This window comes from Aspergillus brasiliensis, assembly GCF_001889945.1.
Source record: "Aspergillus brasiliensis CBS 101740 unplaced genomic scaffold ASPBRscaffold_5, whole genome shotgun sequence".
In the NCBI taxonomy this organism is placed as follows: Eukaryota; Fungi; Ascomycota; class Eurotiomycetes; order Eurotiales; family Aspergillaceae; genus Aspergillus; species Aspergillus brasiliensis.
Genome location: NW_027137446.1, coordinates 1,590,948 through 1,616,613, shown reverse-complemented (window position 1 = coordinate 1,616,613; position 25,666 = coordinate 1,590,948). Strand labels below are relative to the sequence as shown.

Sequence of the window (25,666 nt, the reverse complement as noted above, 5' to 3'; positions counted from 1 at the left end):
TAATCAAAAAAACACCACCACCGCCGCCGCCACCTTCAGCTCAGATTCAATCGAGTGACACAAGATCATCGAACCAAATCGCCGATTACGTTGTACGCAGGATTTCAGAAGTGTCTAGTGTCACCATCTGCATGAATCCCGGCACTACCCCCTGAAGCCCGGACAAACCAAGACGGGTCATAGAAACTTCAGGTCTCCCGGCAAGCAGCGCGATTGGTACACCTATTATATCGTAACAGGGTCTGCCTTACTAGTGTCCCATGATATCTAAACACTTCACGGACTAATTTAGACGGAGTTTCTCTTCGCGTAACATGCCAGCGTACTAACAAAAGCACTTTTCTACCTGTCATTAGCCTAGCCTCAGATAGGTTGGATCGACTCCGCAGTGTCATCCAGGTCGTCAATTGACCGCTTGTTCCAAACAATCACCCAGGAGCCTGCTCAAAAGCAAGGGACCTACAGGATATCCGGCTCTTTATATAAGGTCTCGAAACTTGTACTACCATCCGTTGTGGCATCGTCATTACGTCTTGGATGATACCAGAACGAGCCTCTACGATAGAGACCGTTGTTTACGCTCCTCGGTGAAGAAAAGTTATCTCAGATGACTGCAGATCGCAAAACAAATCATCAAATAATTGGTCTCTCTAATGAGAAAGAAGATACCTACGGAGTACCCATCAGCACATTGCGACTGCCGCACTATTTATAAGAGCACAACTCTGAAGAAGGAACATCTTTCAGGTTTGTTCGCAGCTGGTATTTGACATACAAGGCGTAACGGCTTTGAACCGTTAGGTAATCCAAAAGTAAGTTACCAACATCAGTTCTATCAGGTGTCCATCTGAGTTGAAGGTGCATCCACATCGGACTCCCACCTGCAGCCCAAGGTCCTGAATATTCCCTCATTCTTTCGGGGTTGGGTGGGACGGTGGACACCGGGACAAGGTCACCATGGCCACTGAAGAGTCGTGATTCATCGGAGATAACGCACGATACCCACCTCTTTTCATCTAATCAATCTCTTCATCTCTGCCACAAAAGGGTTCCATCCGGGTCGTTGCTGCTTCGCTTCGAGTTATCTTCCTGAAATCAGTGTGTATACCGAACGAATGTGCGGAAGCTACGATGTCTGGACCTTGACGAGTGCTGTTCCATGAGAACCGAACGTACTTTGTAGAGCCCAGCATCCCTACCGAGCCACCAGCAGAACTCGGAAACCCAAAGAAAAACCAGATTTTGCTTGCGGGCCAAAGCGCATACGCAACCCGCTGCGATCAGAGTGATATCACTGAGTGCACACGAAGGTTTGGAACTGCCTCGAATGTGTAAATCGCATTACGGCATGGAATTGCCCGCCTGATTTTGGTCGATGCCTTCTGCGTAGTCGGACAACGCTCGCGGGATCAGAAGTCGCCAGAATATGGGTATGATTGGTACTGATGGGACCGTCGACGGTCGGAGACGCTGGATATTACTTGATTCAGAAATGGGGACGGTGGGGATCGCGTCCTTGCCAAGGAAGAGCAAAATGAGCGTGAGAGAATCATTCAGGTGCGACGGATTCAGCCCTTTTCTTTGGCTGAGACTTTCAACGGGTAATGTAGCTGAGAAGCTGCAGTGACCATTGTGAAGTCTCACTGCTGAATAATGTGGTTGGAATGTGGTACCCGAAAAATATTGTCACCCATCTCATGCATGATGTGCGACAGGCACTAGAAAGTCTAACGGAAAGCTTGGTTGTTAAGGCAGAAAGATTACATATTTCTGCTCTATTTCACTTGCATCTCAATCATTCCACAATCACCTGAAAATTTACTCACTACCTATCTAGCTTGCCAGTGAATGAGTCTTGTCAGCGCGCTTTGTTTGCTCAGGCTAGAGAAAGCGGGGCCCCCGTGTTTCATCGATCCCCATCCCGGCGCATCTACAACCAATATCAGCAGATGCCTGCGCGGTAGGCGACAGAGAATTCTGAAGCACTGATGCATGCCATAGAGCTGTATCAAACACATATTTATATATCGTGTGTCACCTGTAGTGGTTCTGCACGACGGAGCGCTACTGAGGAAACCCAAGCCAATGAGCGGCCTCCATAGTCTTCAACATCTTCAGGTCTGCAACACGGGAGATCGCCTATAATGACGCTTGATGTCATGAGATCTTGCTTCCATATTAGGCGCTGTTGCTAATTTCAGATTGTGATGCCCAGGGTACCTTGCCATGCACGTTTGACTCAATCAGCTTCTTCGAACGGCTCAATCCAGCAGCTACTACCAGTGACTCAAGACCCTTTATCTGCGACATATCGGGAACCAGAAAAGCTTGGTAGGACGCGCATAGCAATCCATTGGCTCTGATTAGATTATGGCGATGAGTTCCAATCATTTCTGGCATCATCCTTAGCGCCTGCAAAAAAATGCCCTCTCTTGACGCTGGTTTATTCACTTGCTGGGATGGTTGTGTTTCAAATGACCCGATCACATTGGGCATTGTGGTCATCCCCATATGTTTTCTTTCGGGCTGCTAGCAAACACAGGCTATGGGGGAAAAGATAAAAATGAAAAGCGGAACATTCAGGTGAATACTTATTGTGGGCTTGTTCTGTCGTCAGTTTGCTGGTTCTCTTGTCTTTCGTGACCAAGACAATCGCTTTGTTTGCCGAAAAATCTCTTTGTTCCTCCTATTGTATTCGTTTCGCCTATTGAGGTATCTTGATAACACAACTTATCGATTAGAAAAGTCTACAGTGTTTTTGGAGCATGAGTATATAGTTTGTGCGTATCCTTGCTCACTACGGTTTATTACTTGGTCAACGATCTACTAAGTACTGATAAAGACAAACAGACGGCTACCTTTAAAGACACCGCTGGCTGGTGTACTATCTGAGTATAGTTACTGTGTATCTTGAATTGTGATCTGAAGAAAACATACGGTGGCTGTACAGGATGCTGCTCATAAATCAACCTCGCAGCAGCGCTCTGAGGTTGTTCTTGCTAGTCCTCCTCTTCTCAACCGCAAACGCACATTCATGGATTGAACAGCTGCTTGCCATTGCAGCAAATGGAACTTTTGTCGGATCTCCAGGCTACGCCAGAGGCAATGTTCATCGCACCGTTCCCGGGTTCAGCGACACGACCATGACTTACCTTATTCCGCCAAATGATCGAGCCAACCAAAGCCTAATTCTCCCTACCGACAAGATGTGCAAAAGCACGCAGCGAACACGAAACCAAACCGATGGTAGCCCCAGGCTGCAGGCAACCGCCGGCTCTCCTATCGCTCTTCGCTACCAAGAAAACGGCCACGTAACTCTACCTTGGAATCAACCGGGAAAGCCAAAGAATCGAGGGACAATATACGTTTATGGAACCACCGACCCCAAGGAGGACGAAAACTTTCTGGATGTCTTTAATTCTTGGACTCGCGACGGTACGGGAGGGGATAAACGCGGTGTTCTCTTGTCGCAGCAAAACTTTGATGATGGTCGATGCTACCAGATCAACAAGGGAAATATCTCCGAACATCGTCAGGTCGTGTACCCCCACGTGGCGGACCAAGTGATGGGCGCAGATTTGTGGTGCCAACAGGACATCGCGCTACCGTCCAGTGCACCTTCAGGCAAGCCGTATACGCTCTACTGGGTCTGGAATTGGCCGACTGCGCCTGGTGTGGACCCGTCACTCCCCAACGGCAAGCAGGAGATCTATACCACTTGTATCGATGTGGATGTCGTTGATAGCCCTACGACTTATACGCACGTCCAGGAGGGATATGTGGAAGGCCAATCCCTCGATAGCGCAGCTATTCCGTCTGAATTTGCCGAAGTTATGGGATCTAGCACTGATAGTAAGGAGGCTGGAGGTAGTTCTGCGCCATTTTCGTCGACGCCGGCTCCGATGCCAGCACCAACCTCAGTGACGCCTTTCAGGGTCCTCACTTTGACGACAGTCATCACGGAACATATACCTGCCCTGCCTAGCAGCACTGCCTAGATTGGGAGCACTTGATTTGAAAAGACCTTGCTTCTGATGTGGATCCCTTGCGTTCACAATAGCTGGGGGATATGAAATGCATTGTTTACCTTCCGAAGAGATCGGGTTAGCTTTTTACATTCTCTTCTGCCTTTCGAGCTAGGCGGGCCTAGCCGGAATGAATAAATAGCCTTCTGATCAATAGACTTTGAATAGCCGGATCTCAACCATCGTGCTTTTACTAGAGTAACACCTTTTGTAGATGGATTTAAAAATAGATTAAAAGTGAAAATTTACCACGAGCACGTAGATACTCTCCTATACCCTGGAGAGATGGGTATAATCATAATTAGAATGGCTGGTTCTAGTATAGTGGCTGGGGGGTGGGTAAGTAGTACTAGTTAGTAGCTATGAGCCATGCAAGGACAGAAAGGCATGTGGAGAGAGAGAGCTGGTGTATTGTGATGCCTGACTGCTGAGGCAGAAAGTGGCCCGTTCAGCGATGGCCCGAGGCATCCACACCTGAAACACGCTAAGCCACGCGTGGGCAGTCACGTGGAAGAGGGCGAATCTTCAAACTTCCAGACAAAAACGAAATGAGCTCGAAGGAGTGGAAGATGTCGGTTTAGAGTCAGGAACGAACCCCCTGGACTATTCAACTCCGATCAAGTGCTTCTACTCCTGCTCCTTTTCCTGCCTGGACAATTGCTTAATCGCCTGGCTATTCCGGCCTTGAAAGTTGAAAGACAGCGACCCTGCATGCCGGCGGGTTTCTGAATCCTGAACTCCACCGCATCGGTGACTGCGCCTCGTTGATCCTTAACGCTTCAGTCGGAGCCTTCACGGCAGGTAAGTTAGCAGTAATCTCCGGCACTGGCAAGCCTCTTGTCGCGCCCTCGCCCCTACCATTCATTCTCTCTTCTTCCTTTCTCGCTCGCTCCACCGTCCCTTATCCTGTGTGTCATCCTTCTCCTGCTCCTGCAGCTGAGAGTGTCTTGTCCTCCTCTCCTGGCGCTTCATCCCCCTCTTTCTCATTTACCACCCCTCAATCAATCTCCTCCCTTCCCTGCCTCCCCTCTTTTTGCCTCCCCGTCTGTCATTGGGTTCGGTAGTCGCCGTCTCTCAGAGTGGCGCTTTTTTGGCCCTGCCCTCGTTGCTAATTTTAGCATCCCCAGTTTTGCCCTCGACCATCCGAACTCCCAAGCGCGGGACCAAAACGCTCTCGAAACAACCTCCTCTTAATTTTCTTCCCACCTGCTTCACTGCCAAAACTCCCTCCTCCGGGCATTGGCTGTCGCTCATCAAATCTTGTCTGCCACCCCTGCAGCCGCCTGGTCGGTGCAGTCGACGTCGTTGTGTTTAATATTTCTTGGCCTGAGACACAGAGAGAGAGAGGGGAACAGCTGCCCGTAACTGAAGATCCCCGCGGTGCTTGCTCTTTGAGGTCGATAGCCGCGCTGTACCTGTCCGTTCGCTGTCGACTACTTTCCCGGGCCTGTCAGACATCCCCATTGCGGCCACCTCGCTTCTTTGGCGTCTAGCCGCAGTCCATTAACTCGTCGCCGGTCGTCTAGTGCCCTCCTCGGTTGTACCCAGACTTGATTCGGCGCGCAGCGTCCTCCCAGACCCAGATCTGCATCGTGCTTGCACGCAAGGAGCTCACAAGACATCCCCTCCGATTTGAGTCGCATGCTTTCGCATACATATTCTTGGTGCGAGCAGTTCCTTGAAATAACCTTCGGGCGGGATCTGGCAGTAGAGTTTCGTGGAAGAACGATCGCGATGCGAAACTAGGGCGGACCGGTTCTCCAGCTTTTCTACCTCCCTCTCAAGCGACAACATCCGACCCGGCATTACCTCACACGACATCTTCGACACGTAATCATTCTTTCTTCTCGCTCTGATCATTACCTTTTAGAACTCATGACCATCATCATGGCTTCCACAACCTCGCCTTCCTCATCGCAGCCAACGGCTTCCTCTAACCTAACGGTTTTGCCTCCTATAATCACAGACTCCCCAGTTAAGCGGCAGGGCCGTCAGCGATCCTCTTCCTCTTCGTACGCAAAGGATCGTCTCTCAACGCACTCTAATGTTTCCTTAGCTTCTCAGAATCGGTCGCGGCCGGGATCCCATGTCTTTCCTGTCTTTCATTCCAGCTTACCGTATGCGCTGGTTCGCGACTTTGCGTATCCTCCCATTCATCCTCTTCACTACGGCCCATTGCCGCCTCGTGCATCGGTGGTGTCGACCCCAGCAAGTGAGCAACGGCGCCTGTCGGATCCTCCGGCCCCGTGGGATAGTTCTCGTGGCCAATGGTCCGTGGGACCGTGGACGACCGACCATAGCTATGGGCACCAGCAACTTCCCGCAATGTCCTTTGGTGACGGGCCGCCGTATAGCGAGGATGAAGACTTGCATAGCCCAGTCTTTTCCGCCCCTCGTCACCGGAAAAACAAGTCCACGGGAACTGACCTTAATGGACGGAAAGCCAGGGGCCCTGGTGGCCGTGAGCAACAAAGCATGGGCTATGAGGCAGATACCGATCGGGGTACGCTCGTCAGCATGAATGCGGACGGCAGTGAGACGTACTATGTTAACGATGACGACGCTTTAGAGGACGGACCGGGTGGCGAGTATGTCACATATCCGGCGAACGAAAGCCGGTATTCTCACGTGGGCTCATATGGCGACTATCAAGCCTATGGACATGATGCGGACTTTGATTCTGAGGACGACTATGCCGGGGATCATCGGTACTCGCGTGACTTCCAATTTGCTGTGGGGTGTCCTGATGAGGAGATGCACGGAAAAGCGGTTGCACTGTTCGATTTCACAAGAGAGCATGAGAACGAGCTGCCCCTCACTGAAGGGCAGGTGATCTTTGTCTCGTACCGGCACGGTCAGGGCTGGCTTGTTGCGGAGGATCCCAAGACTGGGGAGAGCGGGCTGGTACCGGAGGAGTTCGTCCGTCTGCTTCGAGATATCGAGGGAGGGCTGACGTCGTTGAACGGCGAGCCTGATGCAGACGAAGAGAACAATACGTACCTGAGCCCGGAGTCGACAGACTCCCAGCAGGCTATTACACCCACTCAAGATGAACAGCTCCCGCTGGAATCGACCTACGTGAACGTCGAGCATGTCTCGAACGGGGAGAAGAGGGAGTCTTCGCAGCTGTCCAGCGGTGGCAAGACACAGTCGAACATGTCACATTTCCCGGCAGAAGATCAGGGGCTCGAAGCCCCGCAAGACTTGCCTGAAAAGAAGGCGGACTAGTGTCATAGAGCCAGTATTATTCCTATTAAGGAGGTACATTTTATCTCAGCTTCTGACGAATCCGTGACCCAGCATAATAGCTGCTGGGCCATGTTACTCTCCTGAGAGCCGATTTGACCCTCGACTCAAAGCATGATTGCATCATATTTTCCTTTTTTTTCTTATTTCCTTTTAACATTTCCTTACTGTTCTTGTTGTTCCCCGGCTGGAACTGCTATTGTTGGAATACCACCATTTGAACGGGACGGCTGTTTGTGAATGCATGCATGCATGATATGATCAATTTTATGACGAGTGAGGGGAAGAATAGCAGATATCAGGAGCGACTGTGTGAGAGGGAGAGTATGAGTGACTGTTTCAAAGGTGGGAAAGGGGTGGGCAACTGTGCCTGTATATATGTTTCTGTACTTGAGCGATGGCGTCAATGCATTAGATTATGGTTGTAGGCTGGCTTTGCTTGCTTTTCTGTGAAAACAAAAGCATTCCCTAGCATACAGCGTGTGATCGAAGTATTCATATACCTCCAACAGCGGTTAGTTTTATGTTTTCTATCTACTATCAACATTATAAGTGGTTTATGAGCAATGTTACTATCTATTGATTATACTATATGTCTTTCGTACCTCCGTCTAGCGGAGTATCTAGTAACTCAGCACCAACCTCATGTTAATTCCAGTAGTATCGAAATCATCCCTTCAACGAAGGATCTGCTAGTCGTTGTATCTAGTAGGTGTAGTACTCGTCATTTGAACTGTTCTAAATATTCATCTCCTGTTCCCTCCGTCCCTCCCATTCCCACACGTATGACCAATAATAAGTAGTTTGAACTATAGAAAGGACCATACTAAGATACCATGACCACCTCCAAATCCCACCAACTACTGATTCAATCAGCCGCATGTTCCACAACTTGTATACCAAGTATGACTGTAAATGAGTCACTAGGCCGTACTTCCTCAATTAACTAACTAGTTCAAACAGGGATCCTAGCGGGTGCCTAATGTCTAAATTATAGGGAGAGATTAGATGAGAACTAATCAATCCGGACATCCGTCGGACCAGGATTGGACGATGCTTTGGTAAGATCGACGCATATAAATACTACTTGTTAGTATCGACTGTGTTCAAACGAACTTAACAGGAACTCACCTCCGATTCTGATATCTCTCCCAATTGAAAGGCTCCTCCTTACAACGCTACACCATCATGGCAGGATTATTCACAGACATGACGCCATCGAGAGTCAAAGATACAAAGGTAAGGACCTCATCCTTTCAGATACCATATCATAACTTATGAGTATTATGATAGGGCCTACATCTAATAACCTCCTCCACCCCCAACGGCAAAAAAGTGCAAATTCTCCTCGAAGAACTGAAAGAAATTTACGCATTAGAATGGACTACATCCCTAATCGATCTTGATACCGACGAGCAGAAGCAGCCATGGTTTCTTAAGCTCAATCCGAATGGTCAGTAGCATTCCATCTTCTTTTCCATTCTTTGAGACCTAGACAGACAGACAAAGCGAACGATCACCAACAATCATAGGTAAAATCCCCCTCATCATCGACAACGATGAGAGTCCAGACCCAATCCCAATCATGGAATCAGCCGCAGAACTCCTCTACTTGGTGGAAAAATACGACCCCAATCATCACTTCCACTTCTCATCGGCCATCCACCGATCCCAGCTCCTACAATGGTTGATCTTCTGGTCTGCGTCGGGTCAGCCGCAGCAAGCCGGATTGAATCATTTCGCACGCTTCGCTGAGGTGGAGATTCCTTGTAAGTCTTCTTCATCCTCTTCCTCCTTTTTTCTTCTTCTTCTTCTTCTTCTTCTCCTCCTCCTCCTCGGTCTGATATTTTAAGACTATACTTACTGTTTCGGGGGGATATAGATGCCATCAACCGCTTCAAAGCCGAGACCCTTCGGATCTACAACGTGCTGGAACTGCATCTGTCCAACTGTCTGGCTGCCGGCGAAGGCCATGAAACGCTAGCCCGGGAGTACTTGGTGGGCGAGGGACGAGGCAAATACAGCATCGCGGATATCAATGCGTACGCATGGGTGCGGGCGTGGAAGAGAAGTACCATTACCGAAGAGGAGATGGATGGGTTTCCACAGGTGAAGAAGTGGATTGAAAGGATTGAGACGAGACCGGCGGTGTTGAGGGGGATTGGGGATGGGTATGATGAGGTGCATCCCGAGTTGTTGCTTAGTAGCAGTCGTAGTAGGTAAATAGAGTCTGGTTCGTTGGTAGCTAAGAGGTTATAGTAACTACTAGTGATAGTATTATTTAGGTTAGGATGATAGTTACAGGAGATTCTCACTATAACGGAGTTTTTTGTTCAATGTGGGAGAGTTGACGAAGTCAATTCTAAATAGATTGCATCCTATAGGAGTGAAAACTTTTCTTGCTTTTTCATCTGGAAAAAGAGAGCGCACAATAGATACCAAGTATACCGTACCATCATACCAGTGGGATCGAGGAGGCGAGCTATAACACCACAGGCGGAGAATGGAGAATATATCTGCGAAGTTGCCACGCAGGAAATCGCCTAGAGGAAATAGGTAGATAATTGAATAGTGAATGAGACAAAGACGAGTGAGTTAGGGTAGGCCTGCTATTTTAGATCTTGCACGCAAGCAAAATAAGAGAAAAGAAGAGAAGGAATATTCCTACTACGGTATAAACACACACACAGTCACTCAAACAGTGCCCAAAAAAGAAAAAAGAGAACAAGTTAGCTAAGCGGGTAAAGGAGAAAGACAATAATAAAAATGTGAAGCTAAGATGGAATCACAGATCCTAGCCCAGCAGGTCATCTAGTCCAGAGCTTCCCGTTGTCTTCGGTGTCCCTGCTGCGCTGTTGCTTCTCTGGTTGAATGCAGGGCTGCTTGAAGCAGCAGGGGCACCCCAGATGCCGGCGCTGGCCTTTTCCTTGGCCATGCTGGCTAGGTTAGGGCCCTTGTTTCCGCCCGTATTGTTCTTTTGCAGACCGGCGCTGGCGCTGGCGGTGGACCAGAGGGATCCGAAGACGTCACCGGACGCCTTGGTGGCAGCGGGCTTGTTGGCTGCAGAGGCTGCAGAGGGCGTGGTGGAAGCGAAAGAGGAAGTGGAGGGCATGTTGGGGCGGTGGCCCATAGCAGGTTGCTGAGCCGTGTTGGAGAGGGTGGAAACAGAGGTGAAGTAGTTGGGTGTGGCGGCCTGAAAGCCACTGGGTTTAGGTTGCGCCGGCTTTTGGGTCTGCGCCAGGGAGCTCTGCGAGAGTGTAGGAGAAGCCATCGTGCTGGAGGTCGGAGTAGGGGTCATCGAGGTGAAGCCTACAATGCCGTTTAGGTTCGAACCCTGGGTCGCCGAGACTGGCTTGGGGGCAGCGAACTGCGTGCTGGAGGTCGTGCTGACAGTGGAGGCCGGTGGGGGGATGGCGAACTGGGCTGACGATGCCGGCGCAGGCGCTGGGGTAGCGGATTGAAAATCGTCAAAGTCGTCATCATCAGCAGGCTGGCTGTCGAGGATATCTAGCCCGCTGCTGGCATTGCCTGTAGCAGGCTTCTTGGAAGCGCTGACAGAGGTCGTGACGGTCTCCTCCTCTCCGAAGTCGAACAAGTCTTGCTCGGGTGCCTTAGGAGTAGGAGCGGCTGGCTGTTTGGCGGCCTGTCGAGTAGCACTAGCACGGGGAGGACTGGGCCCGCGCCGGCGCGGGGGACTGGCATCGGCTTCGTCATACTCGTCATACTCCTCGAAGCGGTTGGACCGTCTCCCGGAGTCCCCGAAATCGCCTGTGTTGCCTCCAAATCCACCACCGTCACCGTAGACACCTCCACTGTAACCGCCGAACGAGAGGCTGTCACTGCCAAAGCCACCATACCTGCCGGAGCTGGAGCTGGACATGCCACCGCCAATGTGCGAGCCACCCTCGAACCCACCGAACTTGTTGCGGTTGGCCCTGGCCTTCTTCCTCTCCGAGCGGATCAAGTCGACATCACCGAGCAGCTTGACCAACTCCGATGACCTGTTGCGCACATTGATACCCTGGTCTTTTCCGTTCTGGTCAATGAAGTGAAATTGGCGGAGCATCCGAATCAAGGACATGTGAGAGCGGGCATCGTCGACGACTCGTTCGGATCCGTTCTTGACGAGGAACTCTAGAAGTTGGAGCGCCTGTCGCGCATCGTAAGCCGAGATCTACATGTGTCGCGGAGAGAGTAGAAGAGTATCGAAACTCACCTTGTAGATCTGTCGCCATTCCTCCGATGTCTTGTCTGTGAAGCGCTTGTAAATCATAGGCATGATCTCGTTGAGCAATTGACTGCATGTTGCGACACGTCATTAGTACTCCAGGGGAGTCCTCGCTAGCCCATGCGACAGGGGCGGAAAGACTGACTAGCTATGAGTTCCGCTGGCAATCTCATGCATGAGCGTGTTCGAGGCACCCCAAGGTTCATTGTTTGTAGCTTCTCGAACCTGTCTAACGTGAGCGTTGTGCTTCAAGGGATACGAGCACACGGGGTGCGGAGGCCCGGGACTCGTGGCGGGACGGAACTGGCGGGAGAGTAAGAACGGACCTTGGCCTCCATCTCAGTGTAGTTCATGACCGCTATAAGAGTCAGTGAATCGCCTATAATATGGAAACGGATCCGGGACCGTCCAGAACGATTGGAAAGCGTTCTGGGGTCACCGCGGGGACGTACCATTCTGGACCTTGCGGACTCCCGCCTTGAGATCATACAAGGTCAGGTTGCTGACCTGGTCTTTGAGGCTGGAGAAATCCATGGCGCACACAGCACAGATGGAGAATCTAGCACAGAATCAATTGAAACCGGAACAGGAAGAGACCTGCGAAACAAAGACAGGAGGGCAAGCAGCAGTGGACGAAGAGGCGGAAGTTGAGACGCCATCGCCTCCAGCTGGCATCGATCGCCGTTGGGCCCCAAGCCGTCACGTGGCGACCCCTGACCCGTCCATGGCTCGGCCTTCTTCATTGAACTACTTATTCACTTACGAAGATGACATTCAATCATGACAGCATATCTATTACTATCCGCTCTTACTAGTTACCAGCATGACATGCAATTACAAAAGTTCCATGCTACCTCATCGGGCACTTTCAAACAATACGTACACATGGTGTTCATTCAATCATCGTCAAGGCAGGCATAGGCCATACATACATAACATGCGGGCGGTTGCGCTCAAGCATCCGAAGACACCTTACAAAGCAAACCAGAGGGGATAAAGGAAAACATATTCAGTAGGTATAAGGAATTCGAAGGCTCATCCCCACCATGCCCACCCAAGGCACCTTTCGGGGATGAGCTCGTTTTCATCGTCAACATGATAACAAGAGGAAGGGATATCTCAAAGAAATGCAGAGAACAAAAGCATAAACAAAACAAAACATCAACACATGAAACGTAATAGACGGAATAAGATCATGATCCAGCATCAGACCGCTCCATCACTCATTATAGAACTTTCTCATTATCAGGTGCAAGAAAAGATTGACGTTGACTCGTAAGTGCCCATCGAAGAAGTCCAGGAACTGCATGTTATTGAACTGGGCTTGCAGTAGGTCGTCCAACGGAACCTGCGCGTTGGCACCCGGGATCATCATCGGTCCACTGCTTCCATCAATGGTGAAAACGCCGACCTCGTTACTTGAGATGGTAAGGTCGACCCGGTCCCACTGTCGTTCAGTGTATCCCCTCCAGTGAACGAGGACACCCCTGTCCGCCAGATTGCGAGCCGAGTACTTGTAGGATCCAAACTTGAATACCTTGCCGGACTTCTGTAGTTCGCGTTGGTGATCCCACTGCTTGGTAAACGGCATGAGGAACCGCTTCTTTCCCTTTTTGTTTTGCAAGGTCACCATGGCCTGCTCAATGTAGTCATTATACGTCTTGAGTTGTTGATCCAGCCAGATAGCCTGATCGTTGAGACGAGCAAGCGTCATCCGAGCGCTGTCCAATTCCCGCTCTCGCTGGATTCTCCGGCGATGCTTTGTGCGAATATCGATGGCGATCGCATTCAACAAATCCTGGTAATAATTATCGCGCCGGATTTTACCGGTTTGCTCGAGTTGGAGAATGTTCTCCAGCGCCGTTTGCTTCAACTCCGTGTAGCTCATAGAGGCAAGGTCTACCATGGTAGTGGCTTCCGAGTATGGGCTCCGTCGCGTGTTGTTCGCACTCAACTCGTCGCGAACCAGCATCATCCATTTGGCTTCGTCCTCTTCGGTGGGTGGCTTAACCATGATATCCATCAGGTTAGCGCCGGTTTGGACCCGAATAATGTAGAGAATGCATCGCTTGGTTTCCATGAACAGAGCCTTCACATCCGCTTCCGGGTCTAGTTCCAGCTGTCAGTCTCCACTGCATATTCCAGAAAGGGGAACGTGCTCGGACTTACCTTCAACTTGTGCCAGCTTGGGATTCAAGGTGAGGTTGATCTCAGAGGAGTTGACACTCATCAGCTCACTCTCGTTGGACTTGACGTTACCAAGGTCACGAATAACCTCCTTCAGAATATCATCTGGATTCTGGCAGATATAATGGATTTCGCTGGCGATAAGCTGATGGATAGAAAATATATCGGACATTTTGATGTACAAAGTGGGCTTTGTCTTGGCATAAAGGTCGTTGAATTCGTCGATGTCGAAATAAGTTTCAGCGTCCTGAACAGAGACCACTACAATAAAGTTAGCACCAGCCCAAAGGTTGTAGGTTATGGGAATTACTCACTGTCACCCCATATCTGGCCAAGCCGCTGGATAGACTCTCCGATGTAGCTATTCAGTGGCTGGAGATAGACATTCTCTGCGCCGAAAAGTCGGCCGGATGCTACCTGCGCGATCACCTTCGATATCTCTGACAGATTTCGCTTTTGCTCCTGTGTCAAGCCCCGGTCCACCACACCATACTTCTCGGGTTCGATCATTGCAGGATGGAAGTAGTTTCTCCACACCCAGTGGCCTGCTGTCTGGAGGATAAACCCAGGGTTCTCCTTGGGGAATCGAGCGAGAAGGCCCTCGTACATCTGTTTCGCGATGTACCGAATACCAAAGGGCATTCTGTACAACAGTTCCTCAAAGGCAGAAAAAAACTGGTCAGCAATATCGCGAAGGTCTTGAAGGTGCTGGATAAACGTCGCTCTGGTTTCTGGGTCTCTGATAGCCTCTTCCCTTGGGATGTCCAGTCGGCGTCGGCTTCGCTTGCCGGTCCGGAGCTCTTCGTTGTTGATGGCCGAGCGATAGATCTGTATGGGATCACTCTCCAAGTCCAAGTCTGGGTTCTCGACCACGTTTTCCCTCACGACGGTTCCAAGAATATCACGCATAAACTTTCGGTCCCGTGGGGACTTGATATAGGATGCGAAGAGTTTGCTCCAGAAAGAATTGCACCGCAGATATTCATGAAGCGAGTCGAAGCTTTCGATTTCTTCTCTGGCGGAGCGTGCAAGCAGCTTGATGAGGTAGTACTCTTCGCGTCTCTTCTGCGAGTATCCAAAGAGACCCATCATCAGGTGCCTTATCCGATCATACTCCTTCTCGGGCGTGTTGAGCTCACGCAACCGTCGGAACAACCGCGCCAGATATTGCGACTGGGTTTGGAGAAGAAAGAACAAAACCTGATACTGCTCTAGCTTTCTTCTCGACGTCTTATTCAGAGCCTTGAGGTCGAAAGGATCCTTGGAAGAAATCTCACGGTTTGGCAGAAGACTCCCAACGTGGCCACCAAAATGTTTTTGGTGTTTTACGACTTCATCAAGAGTGATCTTATTCCTGACGAGCAGCGCAATTTTGATATCAAGCTGGCCGATGTATTGTTCTGCCAGTTCATTCTGTCGGACCTGTTGGACGACCAATTTTCGCGTCCGCTCGAACTCGATCTCTTCGTCGAAATCAAACTCGCTATCGTTCAGCAAGTGCACAAAACCCTTGACAGTCCCTACAGGCGGGTTCTTTCCGGTTGTAAGGCTCTTGTAAGCTTGACCCTGGATTCGACCGCGTATGTAGCTTTGCGCCTTGATCACCTTGTCCATATTCTCACGGTAATGGCGGCGTTTCTCTTCGAATCTGGAACGAACAAGATGTCCACGGATGTGTGACTGAAGATCCATAACGACGTCTTCGGCAGCTGCCAGATCTGCAAGAGTTTGGCCAACGTCTACACGAACAAGCATGGCTCTTATCTGTGCTTGGAACTGGCTAATTTCGTACTCGCAATCATCTAGCTCCTCCAAGATGCCGCCCACGTCGATTCGGAGAATTGCCGCGCGGATAAGAGCTTGAAGATTGGTTATGACCGGTGCTTCCTGCTGTAGAGCTTGCGCGTCTGCTTCCAGCCTTTTCCTGAGTATGACGGCCCGAGCCATCGACTGTAGAGCTAAAATGGACGTCTCCTCTCCTTTGAGGGACTCGCGTTGAGAGTTCAAAAAGGATCGTACAGCGCCCGCCCTAGAGATACTTTGAATGTCGATGACGGATGGCACATGCTGCCGCAGATCTTGACGGAGACGGTCAAGCTCGGCTCGAAGAGCGTTACCGCGAACAACCGACTGAAGAGAGGAGCACTCGTTTGATGCTTTTGCGAGAGCTTCAGCTTGCTGGGATAGGAACTTTCTGGCTGCAAGAGCCCGCGCGCCTGCTTGAATGGAAGTGATTGAAGAGACTTCTTGCGAGAGCAAGGATTTCGTCTCTTCGATACCTTTCCGGGTCAACATTCCTCGTATGAGACCTTGCAGAGACTCTGTGCTTGCCGTCGTCGCCTTCATGGCCTCGTTCTGTGTGCTCATCTGCTGTCGGACAGAGGCACCCCTCATAAAAGCTTGAAGCGCGGTCACATCTGCCTCTATTGCCCGTGTTGCTTCATATTGTTCTGCAAGCCGACTGCGCTGAAGGACACCACGGATACGAGCTTGAAGCTCGACAACATCTGGTTCCATAGATTGTACTTCATCGTATTGCTTTGCCAGCTGACTGCGGTGGAGAGCACCCCGGATAAGAGCTTGAAGCTCAGTAACATCTGTCTCAGCCGAGTGAGTTTCTTCGTATTGTGTCGCAAGTTGCTTGCGCTGCAAAGCACCCCGAATAGCAGCCTGCAGCAGTAAAACATCCTCCTCCGCACCTCTTGTGCCTTCGTAAAGATCGTACACTTTCTGCCGTTGCAATGCTCCTCGTAGTGCTGCTTGAATCATTTTGATACCTGATTCCTCCTTCCGCATACAACTTCGAACACGATTCACTTGTGCCCTTGCTTTGGCTCCCCGGATCAGGGTCTGCAGCCGCAGTACATCAAATTCCTGGGCTTGGTAATTTTCCTTATCGCCTCTCTGCCGCTGTCGGACCAGAAAAGCACGACAGATCGCTTGCAACTGAACGGCAAACTTTCGCATATCCAGTCGATATTGAACGATTTGTCGAGCCCAGTCTCCGCGTATTCTTGACTGCAGCTCAATCAAGAAAGGTTCGAAATCCCATAGGTCGTTCATCAGATTGCCAAGCTTCAGTCGCAGCATCGCGCCCTTAAGCTGAGCTTGGAAATTAGCGATCGAGGCTTCGCTTTCATGTAATTCACGGTCAATGCGATCTTCCTCAGATTCTGGCTCGGGCTCCGGTTCTGGCTCTGGTTCCGCTCCAAAGTTGGCAGCCATCCCCGTGAAACTAGGCATGCTGACGCCCGCCTTATCGAGGCCTTTCTGTGTTTGCTCGAGTTCATGATGTTCGAATTCCAATTGACCCACCAGATTGCCCATCCGGAAATCTACGAGGCCTTTCTTGAACATCAGCCATGACAAGGCGTGGACGCAGTGGATAACCTTGGGGAGGTTTTTCTTTTCATAGAGATCGATGAGCTCGAACCGGAACAGCTCTGGCAGCTCAATTTCATCCAAGAATCGAAAAAATAGCGCGATATTGTCGGAGTGACGGTACTGAAGTCGCGCGTGTCTAAATATTCGAAAGGTTCGGTTTGGGTACATAGCTTGCACCACCTCCGCCAGCGTGACTCCGTCACGCAGGGCTTCTTCCAACTGAACAATCGGCGGGATTTGCTTCTGGATAACCTCTTCGATCCATTCTTTGGCTTCTCCAATGTGACAGAGGTACTCGTACGCCTGGAGGAATTGACGCTGCTTGTCCATCCAGCTCCCAGCCGTCCATGCTGACGCCGCCGGCTTTTTCCGTGCTGCTATGGGGCTATTGTTTCCAGTCACTGTATCAGCTCGCTTTAGGCGTCGTCGTCCCTGCAATCCCACCACAGATGCCCCATAACTGTCAAGAGCGAACTCTTCGGTCTCGCCCGATTTCGCAAACTTTGAGAGGGTTCGCAAGTGGCCGGTGGACGATTTTTGGAAGGTTTCTAACTCGGGTGCCGACAAGGTGTGAGTAAAAGGGGGTGGATTGGACAAGCTATGAGCATGGTGCGCTTTCACTTGTGATTTGGTATGAGGTGAGACAGCAAGTGGACTCCCATTATGAGGCGAACCGGTTTTCGTAGGGCTTTGATCGATGTATGAGGGCTTTTCCTTCAATGTGTCAACATCCTGGTGGTGCGCAGGCCGGGATTCGGGGGTTTGCGGGCGATTTTCCTTCCAATACTGAGGGTTGTCGACAGTCTGGCTTCGGGAATGGCGAAAAGCTGCTTGCTTGGCAGCTACAGGAGATGAATTGGGCGCTTGGGAAAGTGGGCGCAATTGGCGGCGAATATTCTCATAGGCTGCGCCGGCATTGGCCCAGCTTTTTCCATCGGAAGCGCCTCCAGCCATTGCTTCGGATATTGGTGTGTTTACCTCACTCTTCCCCCGTCTATGGCCGGGTACGGACCCAGAGGACGCGGTAGAGGAGACGGTGCTCGTGCGACTGGGAGCAAACGAACTTGATGAGACGGTGTATATCGACGAGCTTGTGGAAGCAGTTGATCCATGGCGCAGTGGATTGGATGTTTGGTCTGGCAAATCCGTCTGTGTGCGTCGGGACGATGCTAAATTGCTTGACATCACGGGTGCCGAAGTGAGAGAAAGAATGCGATAACCAATGGAAATGGAAGAAGCTCTACTTCAATTGGCCGCATACCTGCCTCCCGGACCGAAGCAGCAAACCGACAAGAGTCGTGCGGTTGCGTGGGATATCACTGGGATGGAATGCTCAACCAAGGGAGAGGCGGCATAACCCTGTGGTAACGGAAAGAATTGGGCCGGGAAGAATCGGTTGATGTAGAAACGGCAGGGCTTGTGCCTGAAATGGCCTGATAAGGCAAGGATCAGAATGGAAGATAAGACAAGACGGGCACGAGGAACACCGAGATTTGGCAAAAGAGAAGTGAATTGACGGGGATCCCAATGGCCCAAAATTGCGTGCAGGTAGATTACAACGTGAAGATAGATGATGGATGCTGCAGCAACAGAAATAAACAAGAGAGCGAGAGTGAACGAGGGCCGTCAGCGCCAAAGCGGGGGGTTCAGCGACCAAGTAAATCGGAGGCAGGAACGATCCCCAGCCCCCCAGCAAGGGCAAAAACAAATCTCCCGATTTGGTATGGCGTGCACGGGCATGTGACTGTTACTCTCCGATGCCTTGTCCAGTGACGTCGATCCTTACCTCAGCCACAGATCCCCCTGTGGCTAAGTAATTAGTAGTGTTGGCCAGTGCCTCATGCGAGATTGGATCTGTTAGCTCGATCGATATTTATGAGACAAGATATTTCTTCGTCGCAGGAGTATAGGTAGAGGTTATATTAATAGCCCCGCTGCCGCTTGCCGCTGAGTCCACCAATCTCTGGAGGCTGCATGTACACCTGGAGACAGTTTAGCCTTCTACAGATTATGTGCGCCCATAATCCGCTTTGATTTTTCATTAATGCAATCCATGTAAGTTAAAATATCTATATAGATGTTAGAATGAGTTTAATTCATCGAATGCAGCTGGAGCGTTCAGTACCGGGCGACATCTGTTCTATTACTAGTGACTAGTAGCTTTAGTATATATTGAGCAGCACCTCTTAGTAGTTGTACTATCTTATCGGGATTGCATGCGGGGAATTGACCCAAGACGCTAAGATCCGAATAATTTTACTCCTGTAAAGCAATTGCAGCAAAGACTGACTATCTGCATATTACACCGTAAAATAGAACCCAAGTTGGAAAAGTAGACACATTCCTTTGGTTGAAGAGAGCTCGGATACAACGCCCCCGGTCACGGGAATCTAGGAGGACAAAGAGTCCGACGCGATCGACGACGACACGAGCAGCTCCGACTCTCTCATGGAGGGGTCAAGGATGACAAGTCCCACCACCCACTCACTAGCGTCGATTATCGCTGGTGTCTATATGACTAGAAGACAAACCTACAACAAGACCAACTACCGTTGAAATCCTTTATAACCCCCTCATTCAAGTGCAACCGGGAAACTACATCATCGAACAAAACGGAAAATGGCGGACGCTGACCCCCTCTACGTCTACAAGCTGATCCCGTCAACGTCTCCGGTCCGGGAGCCTCTCCCCGATCGGCTGCCGGTCAGCGAGCTGGATGAGAAATCGGGATTTGTACACCTTTCCACAGCATTTCAAGTACCTAACACCCTCAAATTCTTCTTCAAAGACGAGCCGCTGGTCTACGTGCTCCGGATTCCCTTTGAGAACATATCCGGCCAGGTCCGGTGGGAAAATCCTGAGGGGACGGTTTGCGGACCGCGACCGAAAGAGGGCTTGTTTCCGGTATGTTTCCTCAGTGCTACGTCGACTCTTGGCCCCATGCTATGGGTTTCATGATGAATCTGTGGTACTAATTAGATTCTTGAATAGCATTTGTACAATGACCTCAAGCTGGGGAAGGATGAGGTAGAGACTATTGCTATCTGGAAGAATGATGAGGGCTGGGATAAAGCCCTCCTGCAGGCGAAACCGTGGCTGTTGTATTGATCGCATTACAAAATTACTCGAGTCCCTTGAATTATCATACATGTACATAATCACACATCAAAGGGGTCAGAGCTATGGGGATGTCCTGGAGCTAACATTCAGAACTGAAATATGTCAAAATCGCATTGGAGCTTGACACTGCACTTTTGCGATCGCCTTCTGTGGCTTCATAGACGGGTTTCTCTTGGCCTTTCAGCTTTTGTTTTAATCACCTAGAGGATAGCAGTGCAAAACCTGGCCATCTAACACTGAGTCAGCATATTCAGGGATTGATTGGGTGGTGTCTGCCGCCAGATGGCGAAAAATACGTACAGAAAAGTGCAGCATCTGCGCTGGCCAGGAAAATGAAGCTTGTCGCAACTTCACTTGGTTGACCCGGTCGACCGATGGAAGATCCGGCGCCGAAGTTCTCCATCTGCTCGGGCTCTCGTGTGTCAACCTGAATGGGAGTATAAACCGGACCGGGACTACAGGATTAACAGTGAGTATTTGGCTTGACCCGCAACAGAGACCCTCGAACTTACGCCACTGCATTCACGCGGATTCCCTTCGGTTTCAGCTGTGCTGCTAATGATCTGGTAAAGCTAACAATAGCACCTTTAGTCGCACTATAGTCAACCATGCCGCTTGTTCCTCGGAATGCCACAGTAGATGTCGTATTAATTATGCTGAATCTCAAGTTAGCCATAGGCAGCCTTTTTTTCATTGAAAGACGGAGAAACTAACGAGTCGCCCTTTGACAGATGTGGAAGGGCAAATTTCGTGATCGCGAACATCTGAATGATGTTGCTCTCGAAGGTGCTAGCAACGACGTCGAGATCAATTTGCGCGAAATCCTTGCACATGTACTGCTTGGAGGCGTTGTTGACGAGGATATTGAGCTTCTTATACCTGCATTCAGTATGAGATGGAGCTTCGTAGGTAGACTGGGTGATGACGAGGCCACGCACGTGTTCATATGCTCTTCAACAGCTCTTCGACATGTCTCGCGATCCCGCAAGTCTCCGCTGAAGAGATGACATGATCTTTTCTCGGCCTCAACCATCTTCTTGGTATCCTGAGCATCCTCTTCTTCTTCCGGTAGGTAGACAATGGTGACGTCGGCCCCTTCGCGAGCCATCAAGACCGCGACCGATCGGCCGATCCCCGAACTACAAGAAGGTGAATTGTTTGGGCTTAATATATCACGCTAGTATAGGGGACATACTCGCCGCCGGTGATGAGAGCCTTCTTGTCCTTCAGTTTTCCAGAACCGACATACTCGACAAAAGTGCCGCTGGATTCCAATTTGGTCGCTTCACTTGCTGGTGCCATTTTCTTCTCTAACCTAAAATAGTATTTTAGCTCTACTGACGTCTCTTTGTAGGGGCCACACAGAGAGGAGAGTTCGGAAATTGATCCCGCGAGGAGGAAGCTGTGAAGGGGAAGTTACCCTGGCTTATCCTGGGATTGAGCTGCCTGTGGCGGCTGGAAGACGCCTTCTTTGCCCATTGTGGATGCCATTATGACTATTATTCGTGCAATATAATTACTATAACAGAAATTGTTTGAGCAGTAAGAAAGCCATGGCTCTGGCGGCCTATATAAGTCGGGCAGCTTTCGTTGCCTTCTGTCACCCTGGCGTCATAGTTGTACTACGTAACCAGGTCCGCGAACCACATCTCCGCATCTCACCTTCCACCCTAGATCATACACTAAAAGGCATGCTAAGTCAATCAGACTAAGATTGTGAGTCTGTCGACAATATATTTGAAGTAATATTTCCTCCAAGTTATGGAATTATCTGCTTATCGCCGATCTAGGTACTATACCCAGCCCTACTCGCCGCTCGGCCGGGTACAGTGAGTGCTAACAATTCAGATACCATGCTTAACTAGAGAGCAGCGAGTAGAATTATGATTATGCATTCGCATGAAAACACAGGGAAACCTATTTTGAGAGGCAACCAATGCCAAGGCAATAGCAAATAAGACACTTCAGCGATTACTGATCGCCATTTGGAGAGGCATAAATGTAACCTTCCCTTCTCTGTAACAAGCCTCAGCATCATCAGATGGGAATATCCCTGCAACAGAAAGCAACACTCTCGCTTGGACCACCATACTATACATTTCTGTGATCAGTCCTTGCGACTTGGATTGGGTTTGAAGAGATGGCTTTGATCATTCATCATGTTTATAGGATCTTTATGTCCCCGGCTCGTCCGTTGGGGCTTGCATCGGCGCCATTCAGATGTCCGGCTGCTACTCCCGCATACCAATACATTGTCTAAGTACATTTGCTACAGCTGAACGTGTCTTGACTAGTGCAGCCGGCTTTTGTTTCATATAGGAACTCTGGGGCGCTTGGACTACAATGCGGGGAGAGTGATAGTTTAGTCTGGACATACGGTGTATGCAGTACCATTTGGACCAGTTTAAACAGACCAATGATAGCCAGGACCAATACGATATTCTCGAGATTAGTTCGCAATGGTATTCGGACCAAAAGGGATCACCAATGCAACGATCCAATTAGATTCAATAGCACCCCAGCAAGCTCATGATATCGTTACATGCATTCAAGACATCTGAGACATCTTAGTTATCTTATGGGAGAGGCTAGCAGCCACTAACACAATTTTGGCGTATGCGCAACGTCGAAGGTACATACAATATTGATTACGGAGTAGATGGAGGAGTGAACTTCATATGGAGGGCAGTAGGAAAAGGTACCCCCTCACCATGACATGACCAGTCAGTTAGTAGGAGTCATTGAAATCACCGCAAGCAGCGATTGGGCACAACTCGATGGGAAGTTTAACCCCGAACCCCGCGACTTGTTCCTCAAAAAAAAAAGAATTGATAAGCGGGACTGGAAAATTTTTTCAGAAACTTGCTATTATTAACCATCAGTCAGGAAAGAATAATTTGGTTCCATTCGATGTCACCCCCTCTTCTCACCGCCTGGCCGGATTTCGTTTAGCAGCCAATCACACTACCGGAAGACCATTGGGGAGGCGAACCATACCCGTTGCGGCATGAATTCTGCAGGGATCGCTAGCGTGTGCGGCAGAAGTCAAAAGCCAATTTTTTTCTCCTCCGATTTTTCTTCCTTTTTCTTTCTTTCTTTTCTTTGGGAAAGGAAGACTTTCTCCATCAACAGAACGTTTCTATCGTCGATCTGTTGATTATTTTATCTTTGACTCTTATCATTCTTTCGGAACGAGTTACGATAGAACCGGTAGAGTCTTTTCACCATGCCTATCTCCAACGGTGACTCTCTCGGCCGCGCCATGCAGGCTGAGATCCAGGACCACACCAAGGCCCTGGAGGTTCTGAAGAGCTACACCACCCAGGATGGTCTGGACGTTGACACCCTGCTTGACTCGGACAAGCACGGCGCGTTGACCTACAATGACTTCCTCATCTTGCCCGGATACATCGGTAAGACGAACACCTTGAGTTTCTGGTGATTCTTGTTCGTGCTCGGTTGCTTATACGCCCCATCACAGGCTTCCCTGCCTCCGATGTCACTCTGGACACTCCCGTCACCAAGCGTGTCTCTCTGAAGGTTCCCCTTCTGTCCTCTCCCATGGATACCGTTACCGAGCACAACATGGCCATCCACATGGCCCTGCTGGGTGGTCTGGGTGTTATCCACCACAACTGCGCTCCTGAGGACCAGGCTGAGATGGTCCGCAAGGTCAAGAGATACGAGAACGGTTTCATCTCTGATCCCGTTGTCCTTTCTCCCAAGGCCACTGTGCGTGAGGCCAAGGAACTGAAGGCCAAGTGGGGCTTCGGTGGTTTCCCTGTTACTGGTAAGTCTTTATCTCTCAATCTTCTCAATCCGGTTTTTCCCCCATCACAGTGATGATTATCCTCTTTTCTATTATAACTTTCGTTCCACTGGAGCAGCGAGAGCAGCACTGTAGAGAAACAGATTTTATCTGACCCTTGTGTTTCTATCATAACATGTTCTACTTTACCGCCTCGAGTCAGACTTGATTCTAACTGCATTTATTTGAACAGAGAACGGAACCCTCCGCTCCAAGCTTGTTGGTATCGTCACTTCCCGTGACATCCAGTTCCACCACGACCTTGATGACTCCGTGACCGCCATCATGTCCACTGACCTCGTCACTGCCCCCGCTGGCACCACCCTGGCCGAGGCTAACGAGGTCCTTCGTTCCTCGAAGAAGGGCAAGCTCCCCATTGTTGATGCGAACGGCAACCTTGTCTCCCTGCTGTCCCGCAGTGATTTGATGAAGAACCTCCACTACCCTCTTGCCTCCAAGCTCCCCCAGTCCAAGCAGCTCATCGCCGCTGCTGCCATTGGTACCCGTGAGCAGGACAAGACCAGACTCAAGCTTCTTGTTGATGCTGGTCTTGACATCGTTATCCTGGACAGCAGCCAGGGTAACAGCATGTACCAGATTGAGATGATCAAGTGGATCAAGCAGAACTTCCCCGAGATCGACGTTATCGGTGGTAACGTTGTTACTCGTGAGCAAGCCGCAGCTCTGATTGCTGCCGGTGTCGATGGCCTGAGAATTGGCATGGGCAGCGGTAGTGCTTGCATCACCCAGGAGGTCATGGCTGTTGGCCGTCCCCAGGCCATCGCTGTCCGCAGCGTGACTGCTTTCGCTGCTCGCTTCGGTGTTCCTTGCATTGCTGACGGTGGTATCCAGAACGTTGGTCACATCGTCAAGGGTCTGGCCATGGGTGCCTCCACTGTCATGATGGGAGGTCTCCTTGCCGGTACCACCGAGTCCCCTGGCGAGTACTTCGTCAGCAAGGAGGGTCAGCTCGTCAAGGCCTACCGTGGTATGGGCAGTATCGCCGCCATGGAGGACAAGAAGGCCGGCGCTGGCTCCAAGGACAGCAAGGCCAGCAACGCTGGTACTGCTCGTTACTTCTCCGAGAAGGACGGCGTCCTGGTTGCTCAGGGTGTTGCTGGTTCCGTTCTCGACCGTGGCTCTGTCACCAAGTTCGTCCCCTACCTCGTTGCTGGTGTCCAGCACTCCCTGCAGGACATCGGTGTTCCCAGCCTCAAGGCTCTGCACGAGGGTGTGAACAATGGCACTGTCCGCTTCGAGATGAGAAGTGCCAGCGCCATGGCCGAGGGTAACGTCCACGGTCTCCACAGCTACGACAAGAAGCTCTACTCTTAAGTGGTAACAGCTTAAGGGCCATAGATGTTTCTTGTTTATTTCCTTATCGTTTTATTATATCAAGAGCCTTTCTGTTCATACGTTTTGTTACATGATGATATGTGGCTGTTACGAAAACAAAAGCTCGGGCATGGGGAACAGGAGTTCGACTTGCGGTGACGCACCGACTTGGTTAGGGTTATTCAATGCATTATGCCTTTTTCGATGATTCTATACATGATCCTAGACTTCCTATGACAGTCATGAATACCAGTATCTCTGTCAGTATATTTTCTTTAAATTTGTAAATCCGTCAGTAGTAGATATTGTTAGTAGCGATAGGCGGTCTGTTCC

General features: G+C 50.2%; 10 protein-coding genes across 10 annotated transcripts; 5 read left to right on the top strand and 5 right to left on the bottom strand.

Moving 5' to 3' along the window:
- Window positions 1-838: 838 nt before the first annotated feature.
- On the bottom strand, window positions 839-2,098 carry ASPBRDRAFT_673218 (uncharacterized protein). The gene is made up of 5 exons (XM_067628869.1): window positions 1,674-2,098; window positions 1,346-1,585; window positions 1,109-1,215; window positions 943-1,008; window positions 839-896 (listed from the first exon to the last, which is right to left on the bottom strand). The coding sequence occupies exons 1-4, from the start codon at window positions 1,697-1,699 to the stop codon at window positions 980-982; spliced, it is 402 nt and encodes a 133-aa protein (XP_067480104.1). The 5' UTR covers window positions 1,700-2,098; the 3' UTR covers window positions 839-896; window positions 943-979.
- On the bottom strand, window positions 1,830-2,403 carry ASPBRDRAFT_54644 (uncharacterized protein; the record flags this gene model as incomplete). The annotated part of the gene is made up of 3 exons (XM_067627268.1): window positions 1,830-1,953; window positions 2,069-2,139; window positions 2,233-2,403. The coding sequence occupies 3 exons, from the start codon at window positions 2,401-2,403 to the stop codon at window positions 1,830-1,832; spliced, it is 366 nt and encodes a 121-aa protein (XP_067480103.1).
- Window positions 2,404-2,696: 293 nt separating this feature from the next.
- On the top strand, window positions 2,697-4,344 carry ASPBRDRAFT_556270 (uncharacterized protein). The gene is made up of 2 exons (XM_067627416.1): window positions 2,697-2,780; window positions 2,851-4,344. The coding sequence occupies exon 2, from the start codon at window positions 2,952-2,954 to the stop codon at window positions 3,996-3,998; it is 1,047 nt and encodes a 348-aa protein (XP_067480102.1). The 5' UTR covers window positions 2,697-2,780; window positions 2,851-2,951; the 3' UTR covers window positions 3,999-4,344.
- A 1,568-nt stretch (window positions 4,345-5,912) lies between these two features.
- Window positions 5,913-7,253, top strand: ASPBRDRAFT_124447 (adaptor protein NBP2; the record flags this gene model as incomplete). Its single annotated transcript, XM_067617690.1, has 1 exon — window positions 5,913-7,253. One exon carries the CDS (start codon window positions 5,913-5,915, stop codon window positions 7,251-7,253), a length of 1,341 nt encoding a protein of 446 aa, XP_067480101.1.
- A 1,206-nt stretch (window positions 7,254-8,459) lies between these two features.
- On the top strand, window positions 8,460-9,494 carry ASPBRDRAFT_54641 (glutathione S-transferase family protein; the record flags this gene model as incomplete). Its single annotated transcript, XM_067627267.1, has 4 exons — window positions 8,460-8,510; window positions 8,565-8,724; window positions 8,804-9,040; window positions 9,154-9,494. The coding sequence occupies 4 exons, from the start codon at window positions 8,460-8,462 to the stop codon at window positions 9,492-9,494; spliced, it is 789 nt and encodes a 262-aa protein (XP_067480100.1).
- Window positions 9,495-10,065: 571 nt separating this feature from the next.
- ASPBRDRAFT_54640 (uncharacterized protein) lies at window positions 10,066-12,033 on the bottom strand (the record flags this gene model as incomplete). The annotated part of the gene is made up of 5 exons (XM_067627266.1): window positions 10,066-11,421; window positions 11,488-11,569; window positions 11,645-11,724; window positions 11,826-11,857; window positions 11,952-12,033. 5 exons carry the CDS (start codon window positions 12,031-12,033, stop codon window positions 10,066-10,068), a joined length of 1,632 nt encoding a protein of 543 aa, XP_067480099.1.
- Window positions 12,034-12,718: 685 nt separating this feature from the next.
- ASPBRDRAFT_29758 (putative Ras GTPase activating protein) lies at window positions 12,719-18,024 on the bottom strand (the record flags this gene model as incomplete). The annotated part of the gene is made up of 3 exons (XM_067622701.1): window positions 12,719-13,608; window positions 13,669-13,947; window positions 14,001-18,024. 3 exons carry the CDS (start codon window positions 18,022-18,024, stop codon window positions 12,719-12,721), a joined length of 5,193 nt encoding a protein of 1,730 aa, XP_067480098.1.
- A 1,366-nt stretch (window positions 18,025-19,390) lies between these two features.
- On the top strand, window positions 19,391-20,636 carry ASPBRDRAFT_206706 (DUF952 domain-containing protein). Its single transcript, XM_067621780.1, has 2 exons — window positions 19,391-19,974; window positions 20,062-20,636. The coding sequence occupies exons 1-2, from the start codon at window positions 19,690-19,692 to the stop codon at window positions 20,176-20,178; spliced, it is 402 nt and encodes a 133-aa protein (XP_067480097.1). The 5' UTR covers window positions 19,391-19,689; the 3' UTR covers window positions 20,179-20,636.
- ASPBRDRAFT_176417 (oxidoreductase, short-chain dehydrogenase/reductase family) lies at window positions 20,347-21,698 on the bottom strand. The gene is made up of 7 exons (XM_067619831.1): window positions 21,611-21,698; window positions 21,386-21,505; window positions 21,129-21,329; window positions 20,905-21,069; window positions 20,703-20,846; window positions 20,491-20,645; window positions 20,347-20,420 (listed from the first exon to the last, which is right to left on the bottom strand). The coding sequence occupies exons 1-7, from the start codon at window positions 21,679-21,681 to the stop codon at window positions 20,383-20,385; spliced, it is 894 nt and encodes a 297-aa protein (XP_067480096.1). The 5' UTR covers window positions 21,682-21,698; the 3' UTR covers window positions 20,347-20,382.
- A 1,602-nt stretch (window positions 21,699-23,300) lies between these two features.
- Window positions 23,301-25,577, top strand: ASPBRDRAFT_42584 (putative IMP dehydrogenase). The gene is made up of 2 exons (XM_067624832.1): window positions 23,301-23,980; window positions 24,192-25,577. Exons 1-2 carry the CDS (start codon window positions 23,752-23,754, stop codon window positions 25,331-25,333), a joined length of 1,371 nt encoding a protein of 456 aa, XP_067480095.1. The 5' UTR covers window positions 23,301-23,751; the 3' UTR covers window positions 25,334-25,577.
- The last annotated feature ends 89 nt before the right edge of the window (window positions 25,578-25,666 follow it).